Source organism: Vigna angularis, chromosome 3 (genome assembly GCF_016808095.1).
Source record: "Vigna angularis cultivar LongXiaoDou No.4 chromosome 3, ASM1680809v1, whole genome shotgun sequence".
NCBI classification, from domain to species: domain Eukaryota; kingdom Viridiplantae; phylum Streptophyta; class Magnoliopsida; order Fabales; family Fabaceae; genus Vigna; species Vigna angularis.
This window is the reverse complement of record NC_068972.1, coordinates 37980875-37998220: the sequence shown is the minus strand read 5'-3', so window position 1 is coordinate 37998220 and position 17346 is coordinate 37980875. Positions and strand designations below refer to the sequence as shown.

Here is a 17346-nt window from a genome sequence, read left to right as displayed (position 1 = left end):
CATCCCAAACACCGGGATCCAACAAAAGCTTTCATCTGCAGACTCCAATCACCATAGTTGACACACTCTCTCAACTGAATTAGGGACACTGTTAACAAGATTAGTCATCTCTTACTCTCTCTATTTTTTTTCGAATACTCAAACTCTCTCTCTTTTTTCACTATCCTTTTTCCGGACACTCAAAACTCTCCCCCTTTGATACCAGCAAAATTCCCTTCCAGGCCGTGAACACCACTCTCCTCAAATGAAATCAGCGCCTCCACTTCTTCCGGCCTTCACAGTTCGCTTCACTTCTCCGTGAAGCAGCTCACACTCCTCAACATGCTTTTCCAACGTGTGTGGCCTCTACTTCCTCATTTAATCTCCTCTTCATTCTCAAGCAATTGGTTGCAGCAAGGTGCTCACCATTCAACAATGGGATCCGTGCCTCATTCTTCTCCAAAGCAAATCATGTGCTTTCACTCCAACCACCATAATACTAAATAATAAAAAATATACAAGATGGCCTTCAAATGCTAGACTTCACGTGACCACTCTTCATTCTTTAATGAAAGAATTCTCCAAACATCAATCATGGTGCTTTGCTTTCCATGTCACCATGTTTTGTCCACCTCTTTGTCCTTTTCCTCCAAAGTGGGCCACTTCTTTTTTTTCGTGAAGCACATGTGTCTCCAAGTGAATTCTCTTTTTATTTTTCTTCCCCCAAGGTCACTGCTGGACCAGGCACACCTCCATATTAATTTCCGCTTGCTTCCAAAAACCATGGATCTCTCTCGCAAACCATGAATCTTGTTGCAGAATCTTCGGAGCTTTTCGCTACGTCGCCGTCGCCCACTCCGGCCCCGGAACCAGCTAGCTCGCCTTCTCCATCTTCGGCACCAACTCCTGCGGAAACACCTTCGCCACTTCCAGTGTCTCCCCCGGTTCCTGCAGGAGACACTCCAGCTCCTTCTTTTCTTCAGTGGCGGCTCTCCCTCATACTCCTTCCAGCTCCACGGGTCTCTACCCCTTTCTTTGCTGGTAGCTGGACCAAGCTGAAGTTGGGCTGTCCGTGAGCTACTCAAGCTTCTGCTGGACCGCCCTTGCTGGACCTGCTGCTCTTCCATTCGTAGCTCTGATACCAATTTGTAAGAAATCGAGCTGGGAGGTATAATACCAATTTGTATTATCTGGGAAATATACTCTTCATTATATAAATATAAATTTTCTGGACAAACTATCCAGAACATACAAATACAAACACAACACATTAATCTCTCACAACTCAAACAAACACATACACTTCTCTGTCTCTTTCACAGTACACATGCTCACACACTTTCTCTTGTACACAATACACAAACATGGAGACTCTCTCCTTTCTTACTGCCCATTCTCCCACGGTGCACACACTACAAGTGTGTCACACTTCATACAAGACTATATCTCCATATTTATAACCTAACATCTCTACTAATCTCCACTACTCTCCACTACTAAGTGGGTAATGATAATGCTAACACAATACCTAACTTCTTTTACAAATGGGGTGCATAATCTTCAATAAGACAAAACACTTTGTGGCAATGGGTCCATTTAAAGTTTACCCAACAGATATAACCTGAAGTGCTTTTTCTCTCAATCGGATCACCTCCATAATATGAGTCTGTGTAACCTGTTATCTCTTCTGTAGTTTTCTTTCTTCCAATAGGAAATAACACTCCACAATCCAGTCCACTGTGCTTTTGATATACCGTAGCACCCTCTTTGCAGCCTGCATATGAGATTCTTTTGGTTTGCTCATAAACCTGCTGATCACTTCCATGCAGAAAGCTAAATCTGGTATACTATTACACAGAAAACGTAATGAACCCATGATTTGCTTGAACTTTGTTTCATCCGCATCCTTCTCTGAGTCATCCTGCATCAACTTCAGATTGGCTTCCATAGGACTCTTTGCAACATTTCACTCCATCATGTTAAATCTTTTCAGTAAATCACCTGCATACTTCCTCTAATGCAAAACCAATCCAGCGGCTGTATAGAAGAATTTCATCCCTAGGAAGTAGCTCAATCTTCCTAAATCAGTCATCTCAAATTCAGCTTCCATGACTCTCTTGAATTCATCTATGCTTTCTAGATTTGATCCTGTGACCAGTAAATCATCTACATATAGGCAAATAATAACCAAATCTTCCTCTGAATCTTCCTTTACATAAACTCCATGCTCGACTATACATTTGTTGAATTTCATATTGATTAAGAATGAGTCAATCCGCTTGAACTGCAGTCTGTATACCTAGTGTTCCTTCTTCTTCTTAATGAATCCAGGTGGCTGCATAACATACACTTCTTCATCAAGGGTACCATGTAAAAATGCAGATTTAACATTAAGCTGAAACAATGACCACTCCCTTGCACAGGCCACTGCTACCACCAATCTTATGGTCTCCAACCGTGCTACTAGAGCAAATACTTCGTTGAAATTCACCCCTTGCTTCTGAAGAAATCCCTTAGCCACAAGTCTCGCCTTGTGTTTCGAAATTGATCCATCAGGATTCAGCTTTTTCTTGAAAATCCATTTCAACTCAATACATTGTTTTCCAGTTGAAAGGTCAACCAATCTCCATGTTCCATTCTTCTCTATGGATCTAATTTCCTCCTATTACTCTAGATTGGTTGCTTCATAGCTTCGGTTTCATTCAACAGTTCTGCTCCAGCCATTAAGGCCATATGCACAAGATCTCCCCCTTCATCAATTTGTGCATCAAAATATGTTTCAAAATCAGAAAACCTGTGAGGCATTACCCTTTGCCTCTGTTGTCTCTGGACTCCAGTGTGTTGAGGCGTATCAGTGATCTCTGCAACTTCTTCAGTCTCTGCATAGGTGATACTATCAACAAGGTCATGCACCTTTGTTCTCAGCAGATTGGTTTGCATTTTATTCCAGTCCCAGCTTTCCTTCTCAAACATCACGACATCCCTACTTAACATCATTTTCTCTGTGATTGGATTATAAAGCTTATATGCTCCTGTAGAGTGATAGCCAACAAACACCATTGCCTCACTCTTATCCTGTAGCTTGGTTCATTTTTGATCCGATATGTGCATAAAAGCTAATGATCCAAAAACTTTTAGACGGCTGACAGTTGGCTTAACACCTGTCCACACCTCCCATGACACCTTCTCTTCCAACCTCTTTGTAGGACATCTGTTCAAAATGTATGCAGCTGTTGACACTGCTTCACCCCACAAATTTTATGGCAATCCTTCTCCTTAATCATGCTCCTGGCCATATTAAGGATTGTCCTATTTCTCCTCTCTACCAGCCCATTGTGCTGAGGAGTATATGGTGTAGTGGTATCATGTGTAATTCCACATGTTTGACAATAGTTCTCGAATGCACTGGAATTATATTCACCTTCCCCATCAGTTCGAAGGATCTTCAATTGCTTTTCACTCTCCCTTTTTGCATATGCTTTGAACTTTATGAAGACATCAAGTGGATCACTCTTTACTTTGATCACATATATCCAAAGCATTCTGCTGAATTGATCAACAAAAGTTATAAAGTATCTGTTTCCAGCCAAAGAGGATACCTCAAACGGTCCGCATATGTTAGAATGCACCACCTCCAAGCAATCTTTTGCTCTTGTTCTCATTTGTGACTTGAATGGTTTTCTGGTTTGTTTACCAGCCAAACACGATTCACATACACTCTCAGGTATAGTGATTCTCGACATTTCAGAAACCATGTTTTTCTCACCAAGGTGCTTCAGGTCTTTGAAATTCAAATGGCCAAACCTTAGGTGCCAAATCCAACCTTCATCTTTCTTCATAGCACTCATGCACTACAGGTTTTCTACTGCATTCATATTAATCTGAAATGTCCTATTCTTTGAAATCTTGCATCTCAAGATTAAATTCTTGTTCTCATCAAGCAGTTCCATCCTTTCATGATTTCTCATCACAGTCGTGAACCCTTTCTCCACCAATTGGCCAATACTCAGTAGGTTACACTTCATGTCAGGAACAAATAGAACATTAGTGATCACAACATGTGATCCATTCTTCCTTCTTACTGCCACATCCCATATTCCTTCCACTTTTAGAGTGCTATTATAAACAAATTTTACCTTATTTCTCTTTGTTGAATCAAAATTGATTAGCCACTCCTTATGACAGGTCATGTGGTTTGAGCACCTAGAATCAAGATACTAGGACTCAATCTGCGAGCTTGAACCTTCAGCAGTGGTAGTCACCATCAGAGTTAAAGGCTCAAAATCTGAATTTTCTTGAGCAACATAAGCTTTCTTGTCTTGTTGCCCCTTCTGTTTTCCTTTATTAGCATAACATTCATATGCATAATGTCCATACTTATGACAATTAAAGCACTCAATGCTTCTCTTATCTTTCTTTTTCTGAAATTTTTCAGATCTGCCTTTGCCCTCCACTGCATTCGACTCATCTTCTTGATCATCTTTTGGTCTGCACGCCTTCCAATTTCCTTTTTTCCCTTTCCATTTCTTTTGTTTCTTCTTTGTATCACTCTTTCCATGATGAACCTTCAGTGCTTGTTCATCAATCTTTGACAAGATTTCTCTTCAACATCCTCATCTCATGTGCTTCCAAAGAGCTTTGCAACTCTTCTATTTTCATCTTTTCCAGCTCTTTCGACTCCTCTATAGCCACAACTATGTAGTCAAATCTCTGAGGTAAGGATCTCATGATTTTTTCAAATCACCATTAGATCCGTGATGACCTCCCCACATCCCTTCATTTGATTGGTTATGGTAACCACTTTATCAAAATATTCTTTGACTCTATCACCCTCCAACATCTGCAATAGTTCATACTGCCTTCTCAATGTCAGTAACTTGACCTTCTTTACTTTCTCCCTTTCTTTACTTTCTCCCCTCCAGTATGACATCTAACAAGAATGCTCCATGCTTCTCTCGCTGTCTTTGCATGTTGGATTTTTTTGAAGTGCGCATCATCCACGCATTTGTGGATTAGAAACAATGCTTTATTATCCTTCTTTCTTTGCTCAACCTTTCTTTCATCTGCGACACCTGTCGGCAATTCTTGAAACTCTCCTTCGACCACCTCATTCACGTCTTGGTATCTGAACAATAACCTCATCTGAGTACTCCATCTACTCCAATTTCTCTCCGTGAGAATTGGTAGATTAGCTTATGAGATGTCACTATCGGCCATGCTTCCCACTTTCAATCTTTCACCAACAAACACAGTCTTGATTTTCTTCTTGCTTCAACCACCTTTCCGCCAAGCCTCTGCCAAACCTTGATGATTTCTAAAGCTCCCAAGTCTTCAACCTGAGCTCTGGATACCAGTTCTGTTGGACCAGCAAAAGAAGATGTGCACCAAGTGACAGATAAAGAATAGAGAACGAGAACAGAGAAAATGAATACTGAATGAATGATACTGTATTATTCAAATATGACAACCCGCGTGTCTGTTATATACAAATTACAAGGGACATCTGTCATGCTGTAATATAAACAGTTGTACAGCAAAATAACACTGACTTATATTTCTTAATATAACATAACCTTTCTTAAATTATTTTTTTAATAAGTCTCACAGTCTTTATTGGTTTGCACATATATTCTCTATAAATACAATTAGCTTTTGGATTAAACATAATCTTTGACTCACTATTCATTATAAGACATATCTTTGTGTTTTAAGAGTGGTCAATCATTGTGCTGCTATGTCCAAAACTCTTCGTTTTTTTTCCTGTTATCTTTTATCACTTTTGAAATGCATTTATTTATGGGTTTAAAATAAACTCACATCTCTTCATTATCCATCTACTACTATCTATTCATTTTAATTCGAATTAAACCTATTCTTTTTCATTAATAACATATAATTTCAATTATATAATTTTATATCTATATTAATATATTTCTTTAATTACATTAATTAATAAATATATATTTTTGTCTTTTTTATTTCATCAAACTAACCTGCCAACAATATTACTTCGTATGAGTCATGCTTATTTGTTTATTATCACTTAAAATAAGAATCTACAAACGTATTTAGTCTAATATTAAACCTATTATTTTGTATCAATGTTACTTTAAACATACTATTTTATCATTATATATAATAGTATATTTAATTATTTATTTTATGGTCATATATATAGTTTAAACCTAAACCTATATATACTAAGTTTAACTAATTAAATAATTTGGGTAGCATATAGTTTTATATAAATAATATGCAAGTATACTTTTTAGTTTTTATATCTATATTAGTATATTTATTCAATTAATTTGTTAGTTTTTATTGTAGTTGGGTAAGATGTAAATGATATATATGACCTAAAATAAGAATTGTAAATATCTTTGGTCTAACATTAAGGCTGATATTTCATATCAATCTTATTTATAGCACTAGTGTAGAATTGGCCTTTAACGTCACCCCATAGACGTCCGTCCACAAAAGCCCCAACGTAAATAATTGACCGGTGGCATATCCATAAATAAGTGAAACTGTAGACGTCCGTTGTGGAGGGGGTCGGACGTCTATAATATTATAGACGTCTGACCCCCTCCACCACGGACGTCTAAGAGGCTGACAGGGAAGTTGAATCGTTCATTTCTTCAGCCTCTTAGACGTCCGTGGGAGGGCCCGGACGTCTATAATATTATAGACGTCCGACCCCCTCCACCACGGACGTCTAAAATCCCCTGCGAATATCAATTTTAAATCCCCATAGACGTCATATTAGTGATAGCCCCGACGTCTATAGTATTATAAACGTCGGGGCCCCATAGTACCGGACGTCTATTGGTTTTTATAGTAAAACGCGAACCCGCGAGCAGTTACGCTCACTGTTCATCGTCTTCCCCGCGAACTCTCTCTGCGGCATTGCTTTCCAGGTGCGTTTTCTCTGTTTTGGACCGTTTAAATTTACTTTCAATCCGATTACATTGCTATGTGATGAAATATCTTTGATTTGAACCGATTAAAAATCATTTTCGGTGCGTTTTAGTGCAGTTTGGTGCGTGTTCTTGGGCGGCTTTTTCGACTGTTTTTAGCCTACGTTTTAGGTCGTGCCCTCCTCGATTTCCCTCCCTTTCATTTGGAATCAACTTTTCAGGTTAGCTTGTACGTTGATAAAGGTTTTTTGTATGCATGTTATTGGTTTTTGTGTATGCATGTTTTTGACTCTATAAGGTATGCATGTGTTATTGGCTTTTGAATATGTATGTATTAGTTGTGTTATTATAATTGTGATATGTTAGAATGTAAGTATCAAATCATTGAGTGACACTTAGTTCCCGTTTGAAATTTAACACAAACGATTAATCTTTTAATCGTTTGTATTAAATTTTGAATTGTCCGATTGGACAGTTTAAGAAAATTAATTTTCATAATTTGCAAAACATGTCAATTGGAGTTTATGGATAAGATTGATAAAATTTCGGTTCAATATTTGTGTTGTTCTCCGGATGCATATTTGATTGTGGTCATCGTTGACTACTCTCATTTCGTGTATTTCGGATACCAATGCGAAATGCTGCCGAAATTTTATCAATCTTATCATGTAGACTTCTTTGCACGTGTCTTAGCAAATTATGAAAATTAATTTTTTTGAATGGGTAGGGCCTAACCTTGTGAGAGTTAAAAAACTTATACTGATGATTTTACGAACATAGTATGGATCAAAGCTGGATGAATGAACGTCGCATCAGTGAAGAATATGATAAGGGTGTTTCGGAGTTCTTGCAATACGTTGAACAAAATGCTAAGTCTGTGAACGGGACATATTTTTGTCCTTGTGTTCGTTGTCTTAATCAAATACGGCAAGACTTAGGCAATGTGCGTGACCATCTATTCATGTACGGCATAATGAGGACTTATACCGTTTGGACTTGGCATGGAGAAGTACTGGACCAGCCTACCACGTCACGCGGAACGGATTATGTGGAAGAATGGATGAGTGACCATTTAGAGGACATGATACGTGATGTCGGTGAAGATAATTTTGGAAGAGCTAATTTGTATGATTCTCTTATTAATGATTCAGAGCAACCGTTGTTCCCAGGATGCTCGAACTTTACACGTCTGTCTGCAACTTTAAAGTTGTTTAGTTTAAAAGCAAGGAATGGATGGACCGATAAAAGTTTCACCGAGTTGTTGGAGTTGTTGAAGGAGATGCTTCCAGAAAATAATACTCTACATATTCGTAATTACGAGGCCAAAAAATTTTTATGTCCAATGGGTCTTGAATATCAAAAGATACATGCTTGTCCTAATGATTGTGTTTTGTACACAAAGGACTTTGCTTCGCTAAAGTATTGTCCAACATGTGGTTTATCCCGTTTTAAAAAGAAATCTGACAAAATCACTGCTAATGAAGGTAATGATGGTGCACCTGCTAAGGTGATGTGGTATTTGCCTATAATACCTAGGTTCAAACGTATGTTCTCTGTAAAAGAAGATGCAAAGAACCTTAAATGGCACTCTAACGAAAGAAAGTGTGATAATCTTCTTCGACACCCTGTTGATTCACCACAATGGAAAAAGATTGATGACAAATTCCCAGAATTTGGTGCAGATCCAAGAAACTTAAGGCTTGCACTTGCAACTGATGGTATGAATCCTTATGGAAACTTAAGTAGCAAACACAGTTCGTGGCCAGTTATGTTGATGATTTACAATCTTTCTCCTTTGTTGTGCATGACGAGAAAATATGTGATGTTGTCCATGATGATATCGGGTCCTAGACAACCTGAAAATGACATTGATGTGTACTTACAACCTTTAATTGATGATTTGAAATTGTTGTGGGAAGAAGGGGTCGACGTGTTTGATTCACATGTTCAGGAACAGTTCCGTTTGCGTGCAATGTTGTTTTGCACTATAAATGATTTCCCAGCGTATGGAAACTTGAGCGGTTATAGTGTTAAAGGTCATTTTGCATGTCCCATATGTGAAGAAAACACTAGTTACCTTCAGTTGAAGCATGGTCAGAAGACGGTATATACAAGACATCGAAAATTCCTTCCTCGTAATCATCCTTATCGTAGATTGAAAAAAGCATTTAATGGAAGTGTTGAGGATGAGGTTGTGTGCAGACCCCGGAATGGTGAAGAGGTGTACAACGAAGTCAAAAACATTGACATTGTGTTTGGAAAACATCGTAAAACTACCTCTGCAAAAAACATTTGGAAGAAACGATCAATATTTTTTAAGCTTCCATATTGGTTTGAACTTGATGTTAGACATTGTATTGATGTGATGCACGTTGAAAAAAATGTTTGTGACAGTGTCATCGGAACGTTATTAAACGTCAAAGGGAAGAGCAAAGACGGAATAAAAGCACGACAAGATTTGGCTGACATGGGAATCCGATCTGAGTTACATCCACAGATAATAGGAAGACGCACCTATCTGCCCCCAGCATGTCACACACTTTCTAAAAAAGAAAAATAAAGTTTTTGTAACTGTTTAAGAAGTGTGAAGGTTCCACAAGGTTATTCTTCAAATATTAGTAACCTTGTGTCTATGCAAGACTTAAAGCTAGTTGGTTTAAAGTCTCACGATTGTCATGTGTTGATGCAACAATTGTTACCTGTTGTTATTCGAGACAGATTACCTCCTTCTGTTAGGGGTATTCTGACACGTCCGAGTTTTTCTTTAATGCCATTTGCAAAAAAGTTGTTGACCCTCGAGGTTTAGATGAATTGGAAAATGAGGGAATAAGACTACTATGTCAATTGGAGATGTATTTTCCACCTTCCTTTTTTGACATCATGGTACATTTGATTGTTCATCTAGTCAGAGAAATTCGAATATGTGGGCCGGTCTTCTTAAGGTGGATGTACCCAGTTGAAAGATACATGAAGATCTTAAAGGGATATGTCAAGAATCAGTATAGACCAGAAGCTTCAATCATAGAGCGATACGTTGCAGAAGAAGCCATTGAATTTTTTTCAAGTTATATGCCATCTTGTGAACCCGTGGGTCTTCCCAAGAGCAGACATGAAGGAAAATGTGAAGGTAAGGGTGTTCGAGGTGTGAGAATTCAAAGTGTTAGCAGAAAAGAAATTGACCAAGCTCATTTGTACGTCTTAAACAACATTGTTGATGTGATTCCTTACATTTCTGACCACGTTAATGAAATAAAGGCAGCAAACCCAAAAATGAGTGAAAAATGGCATCTTAATGAACATGTGAAAACCTTCTTACAATGGTTTAAGAAAAAGATTTATGCGACTCCACATGTTTCTGAAACTTTATTGAGGTTATCTCGTGGGCCGAACACAGATGTCATTACATATGGTGGGTACTATATAAACAATATTTCTTTTCAGACAAAGGTAGAAGATGACAAAAGCAGAGTTCAAAATAGTGGCGTCACACTACAAGCTGAGGCTGTGCACTTTGCTAGTTCTAAAGACAAAAATCCAATCACAGCATCCATAAGTTATTTTGGAATAATACAAGAAATATGGGAAGTTGATTACGTCACTTTTAGAGTCCCAGTTTTCAAGTGTAAATGGGTTGATATAAATTCTGGTGTCATGACAGATGACCTTGGTTTCACATTGGTAGACTTGAACAAGATGAATTACACTGATGAACCATTTATCATGGCTAGTCAAGCAAGACAAATATTCTACGTAAATGATCCAGCGAATAACAAATGGTCAGTGGTTTTAGAAGGAAAAAACATTCATGGACATGATGATGACGATTCTCTTGATATACTTGAGACAACATCTATTGCATCTAGACCCACTGAAGACTCAGTTGATGACGTTGCCGATGTCATCCAGGTAATTCGTAGTGATCACAATGAAGGGATTTGGGAAAAAACAATATCTTAATAGGTTGATATTTTTGTTTTTTATTGACTTTATATGTATGTTCATCATAATTGAATTATTACTAACCATGTATAATTTTTCAGGTATGTCGGCCTCAGACTCAGGATCGGGAAAGACTAGACGTGGTCGAGGCGTCACCCGAGTGGCAGATGTGACATCCGGACGTGTGGATGGTCAGAGGAGACATGTTAACATTGACCCCAGATCAGGTCATCCATCAGGGCCAAATGCTGATAAGTTTAGGAGTTATCTGGGTAAGTTAGCAAAAAGTCATGTCTCTATCCTTCATGCATGTTGGGATGACGTCCTAGAGGTCGACAAGAACCTCTTATGGCAAGATATTCGGGTATGTTTATACTTCATGCAATTTGTGATATAGTTATCTTTCATGTTTTATTATCAATAACATGTTTTTTGTTTTTGACAACAACATTATGATATTCCAAACACAATACAAATTAGAAAGAAAGTGTTATCGCATATAGCGATAAGATGGAGGGATTTCAAGACAAGGCTGACACGACTCTATGTCTTTGGAGACAGGCAACATGAAAATCCCTGTCAGCAATATACATTCACAAAGGAGGATTGGATGCAGTTTCATGCATCTAGAGAGTCTGAGGAATGGAAGATATGTTTCTTAACATCTGAAAATGTATTCATTGAGTTTTTATGATTTTACACTTATTTATATACACGGTTTCACAGGGTAAAAGGTTAGCCGCCCAAGAAAGACAAAGACTAAACGATGCACCACACTTGTTATCACGAGGTGGTTATGCAAAATTGGAAAAGAAACTTAGAAAGTCTAGAGCGGATGCCTTGGGACTTGAGTCGTCGGACCTAGCACCTGCACCTGCTAGGTACGAGCTGTGGAAGGCTGCTTGGACTAAATCTGATGGCTCCTCAGCTGCCTTGATCTCACAGAGAATTGTAAGTTCAAATTATAAGCAGTTGTTTGATTGTGTATCTATCACAGCATGTCTTCTAAGTAACGATTGTTTTTTTATGTGCAGGATGAGTTGGTTGAGCAGCAGACTCAGGGCACATTTGCTGGCCAAGGTAGGGACGACATTCTAACAACGGCCATTGGAAGGCCCGAGCACCCAGGACGTGTATGTGGAGTTCCTGGGGCGATTGGTCTTCGTGACTACTTTGGCCCTACACAGAAAACCCCCCCATCAATGAGTCAGGAGACACTGAGGCAGATGGATCTTCAGTGGGAGGAAAGACTCAACTAAAGCATGAGATCAATGGAGCAACGATTCATGGAGCAGCTACAAGAACAAAAAGAAATACAAAGAGCGCTTGAAGAAAAGCTGCATTCCATGACGCAAGGCAACATGGGGGCCGCTGAAACTACCACACCACCTCGGGTCAGCACTAGAGAATCATGCTCTGCTGTAGAACCCACTCAGTATAGCGGTCAGTATGAGCTGTTGGTTGATGGGGATCCCCCACGCATTGTGGCTGTCGGACGAGTGCTTGAGGGAGGGCAGACTATTCATGGTGTTCCCATATTACCCTAGCACGTGTGTGTGACGATTGACGAGGTTCGGGATCCCCAAGCTCAGGTGCTTGTACCCACTCCAGAAATTAACTTTGTGGGGGAGGCCATAGGATCATTTATTGCCTGGCCTAGAGTATTGATCATGTCACACATCGCTACTCCACAGGTATAATGTCTTTTTCCTTAGTATTTCTATGTTTATTCTTCAAATATTTGTTGATAACTCTTTGACGTAAATTCTTATCTTCAGTTCACACGTCCTTAGAAGCAGCCAATTCATGATACAGTCATACATGAAGATGATGACATGGCTGAAGCGGAGGATGATCCTCTATCAAAGCTAATGACAAAATTACCCAGGTTGAAGAAAGCACCATTAGAACTATACTGAGATTTGAGAGTATTTGGTATTCCCCCACATGTGCCAGTTTATATCACTCTCTCTGATGCATTGGAGATGATTGGGGGAGACCGGATGTTGAATATTTCCATCATTCAGCTATGGTGCATGTAAGATAGTCAATTTGGTCTTTCATATTACTTTTATTTAGATTCTTATAGTTTCTAACAACTTAACTTTGTTGGTTTAGGTACATGGACACAATCGTTGTAGACCAAGGTCGGTCTTCCATGTACGGATTTGTTGAACCTCAGACCATTCAACCGTCTAGTAACACACTTCAAAACAGACAACAATATTTGCAAACATGGATGGATGAGTCAAAAAGAGACGTATACCTTGTGCCATACATTGATGGGCAGGTGTTGTTATATGTGGCCAGTTCATTATTATACTTTCCTTAATTAGTTCAATAACTATTTATCCTTTTATGATAGCATGCACTGGCAGCTGATGGTCATCATTCCCAAAGCATGTAAAATTATATGGTTTTGTTCGTTGCATAGGAAGATGAAAAATGACTTGAGAACAATGCTTCAAGGGTAAGTGTTTCTCCAAAAATGACTTTGAATTTGATGTTCACCTTCAACTTTTATGATAAATATAGTCATATTAATTATACTTTGTGTTTTCCATATGTACAGAGTTATTGGTAAATCACGTGGTCAACTGGTTCAAATCTTGTATCCAAAGGTTTTAAGTCATTTATAGTTCTAATTCATTTTCTATGTTATTGAATGATCTAAATTCTTAACTATTTAGTTTGTTATTTTAGTGTAACCAGCAGCTAGATTCATGGGAATGTGGCTTCTATGTGATGTGTTGGATTAAGACCATCATTCGAGCTGTCATTACAGATGACTGGAATGAGGTAATGACGTATACCTTGAATACATTACAAATCAAATTCATCTTCAAACATATATGAAACCAATGAATCTTTCTTGAATTTTGCATCGCTTCAAGAGTACATCGCCTATACCAGAGGACACAATTAGACAGATAAGGCAGGAGTGGACCGCTTATCTTCTGCAAAGATGGAGTTAGGAATAGTTTTATTTGTTGTTGAACATTGCTTAGTTTTAGTTTAAGTTTTATCTTGATAGTTTTGGTAGTGGATTATATTTTACATTAAGTAGAACTTTGTTTATATGAAACGCATATATATATTATTGCAAAATTGTTCTGGGACAATTTTCTGCTTTTCAGGTGTGGTTTTATTGCAAAAATAAATTAATTTTTTAAAAAAAACGCCCAGTAGACGTCGGTTAATGCACTGTCGGACGTCTATAGACGTCTGGCAGTGCACACACCGACGTCCAACCCCACCCCTAGCACAAAACAATTCAGGCATGTGGTCGTCGGTTGATCACCTCGGACGTGTGTATAGACGTCGGGGGGAGGAGAAGACGAACGTCTGTATAGACGTCCGACGAGGGCACATGGGACGTCTATATGGACGTCCGAGGGGTGTACACCGGACGTCTGCATAGGCGTCGGGCCTGACACATCGGACGTCTATACACACGTCCGATGTGGACCCCCCGACATCTGAGTAACGTCACCCACAAAGACGTCGGGAGAAGGTCGGACGTCTAAAAGCCAAAAGAACGGACGTCTAAAGTCCTTTCTGCACTAGTGTAGGCATATTAGTATAATTAACTAATCAATTAATGAATTTATAGCTATGTATTTATGTTCAGCATAGAATCTATAAGTTTAAATTGAATTCCAAATAAAGGCATCTAAATAGTTTTGCCTAACATTGCCTACTTTTTTTTTATAATTACTTTTGAGTGTTATTTGATTTATTAGTATATATAATAAATTATCTAACTATTCATATATAAAGTTGGATACCGAATTCATCCACGTTTGTTGAAAGTGACTCAAAATCTTCTTACTTTGATTGAAGATTATCAGGCGTTGGACTCCAAGTTTGCTTAGTTTAGTGAGATCATTTAATTATTTAGTGTGACAAGATCAAGTTGTGCCTTTTATAAACTAAGTTCTTTGTCTTTTACTATATTGTTTCGTCTTACTTTGTATTAGCTTTGTTCAATATACAGTGGTCATAGGAATCTACTAAGATACAAAAGATTTTAAAAAAAGCTCATATTTAAAAACAAAAATTATTAAAAATTCAAATGTTTTCACTTATGCAAAAATGGTTGAAAATATAGAAAAATACTTAAACGGAAGTATACTCACAAATAAAAATATAAATATAAATAAAAACATATAAAAATTCAACACATTTCAAGACTCACTCTACAAATACTCATAAAAAACTGTATTACTTAAGATATATTTTTTAACAAAAACTGAACCTTCCTATAATTATTTTTGATAAAACTATGAAATTTTCTTATGCAGCTTTTGTGGACAAACCTGTAAACTCTTCTATAATACAATTTTTTTTGACAAAATTGCAAATCCTTCTCAGGAAAAAAATGTAAATACTCTAATAATACATAACTATCCAAATCTCTCATACACTCAATAAACTTATTTGAATTGTGATGACAATTTTAACACAACTCTCTTTTTCGTATTACTTCGAGACTTTGATCAATATCCACTTGATAACCAACAAAAACATGAGTTTTAGAATTTTTCTTATTTATTATTTTATTAAGAGGATAATTATTGTACAAATAAATGGACTCTTTCAAGTCTTGTAAATACGATAGTTTACCTTTAGTCACATATTTTACTTTTTTTTTTCATAATAAATTTCAGCTTCTTGTATTTAAAACTGCATAGTTTTTTTTGTTGGAATTTTTTTCTTTTCACACTATTTTAATTTGGCTCCCATGTTTTTTTTATATAATAAATTTTCATATGATACAAACAATAGACATTACTTAGGATGAAAACATAAACATGTCAAAGTATATAATAATACTTAACATAAATTTTATAAAAATAAAATAAACTAAAAGTTTCAACTTGTAATGAAATAGAATATAAAATTAAAAGTTTCAAATAAAAACTTTGATAATATAAAAAAATAAAATCATTTTTTAGAAATATAAAAATTAAATAATAATATTAATAATAAGTAATGTCTAAACATTTTTTTCTTATATTAATTAAGTTCTGAAATATCTTTTCCCACTATATTACATAAATAGAATATATATCAAAAGCTAAATTTCACACTTATCTATTATAAATAAAAAATATATTTAAGGACTATTGTGAAGATACTCCTCATTAATAATTTCATATGTTCTATATTACCAAAATATAAATTTATTATTATCTTCATAAACATACATTATATTTTATTTTTCTTAATAAAAAAATCCTTATGTATGCACCGGTATTATAGTTATAATAATAAAATAAAGTGTACGACTTTGGATTTGTTGGTGTCTATTACTGAACACAAAATGGCCAAGAATAAGGAATATATCTATTGTATGTCTATTTCACAGTGAAACTATATTATCTCGTTGATATCACCATCTTATAGTTGAACAATGCAAATTGTATTGTTGTCCTCTTTCGTTATTTTCTTGCTTGTCTTATTGTATTTAGTTCCTGATTTTTAGTAGTGTTGCCGGTTTTGTGACTATTTTGTTATATATTTAAGTATACCTTTTAGTTACACGTCAGGTTAATGAAGACAACCGTTGAGGTAGTTATCGATGGTGAGACTGTCCTTGATAGTTAATGAAAATAATAAAATTATTAATAGGTAATTAATGGACCATTATGAGATTTACAAATATAGGTTCGATATCAAAATAAAATATACTTTTTTATTAAGGTTTGATATTAAAAAACATATCTAACTTAAACGTTGTGTCTCGAAATATTTTCTGTAAGTCAACATGATGAACATCATAACCACATCCAGACAGACGTTCAAGATTCAGGACTTCACAGCAAAACAAGAAAAAATATCATAGACTCCTATACAAAAACAATTACATAATATCTTTGTGAATTATAATAAATTTTATATTATTTTGTTCTTCATATTTATTTATTTCACTATGTTCTAAAGAAAAATTATGCTAATACAATTTAGACTATGATAACATTCTTTTGACTGTAGCCTTTAGTTTAAATTACTTGTACTAGTGAGCCAAATTCCAGTTATAAGGTGCCAATTTTGGATAGTTTCTAGCTGTTAAAATGTTTCAAAACTAATATTTTTTAATTTAAAAATGAGATTTTTATAGTTTAAGATCGTTTTTGTTTCAAATAAATTCTTTTAAAGATTTTTTTATCATGTTAAAATTAGTTCAAAGGTAAACTTTTATGGTGGTGGGATGTTGAAAATAATGACACCATTGAAAGTGGTAATGTTGGTAGCATAATGCTTAATGCAGCAATAATTATCATTTTATATAGTTTCATTATACTTTCTTGAGATCAAATATTTCAAACTATGAAGACTATGATAATAGGTGAGAGAGGATCCAACAAATTTGACATGGATTTATTGGGTATACACTTAACAATATTAATAACTTAAGGATAAGTTTAAGTTGCACTTTGAATAAATATAACAATTTTTAATATTTCATAAAACAAAACATCTATAATTTTATTGTTTTAAAATTTTA

The 17346-nt window shown here is 36.2% G+C and overlaps 1 protein-coding gene across 1 annotated transcript; it reads right to left on the bottom strand.

Annotated features, from left to right (window-relative positions):
* Positions 1-4196: 4196 nt before the first annotated feature.
* LOC108324424 (uncharacterized) lies at positions 4197-5121 on the bottom strand. The gene is made up of 3 exons (XM_017557372.1): positions 4915-5121; positions 4724-4819; positions 4197-4565 (listed from the first exon to the last, which is right to left on the bottom strand). The coding sequence occupies exons 1-3, from the start codon at positions 5119-5121 to the stop codon at positions 4197-4199; spliced, it is 672 nt and encodes a 223-aa protein (XP_017412861.1).
* Between the last annotated feature and the right edge of the window lie 12225 nt (positions 5122-17346).

Coding starts and splice junctions, on each gene's coding strand:
- LOC108324424 (XM_017557372.1), bottom strand. CDS start 5,121: ATGAGGTTATTGTTCAGATACCAAGACGTGAATGAGGTGGTCGAAGGA. Junction 4,820..4,914: donor GAGAAGCATGGAGCATTCTT/GTTAGATGTCAT, acceptor GAACTATTGCAG/ATGTTGGAGGGTGATAGAGT. Junction 4,566..4,723: donor AGGTCATCACGGATCTAATG/GTGATTTGAAAA, acceptor ATCTTGTCAAAG/ATTGATGAACAAGCACTGAA.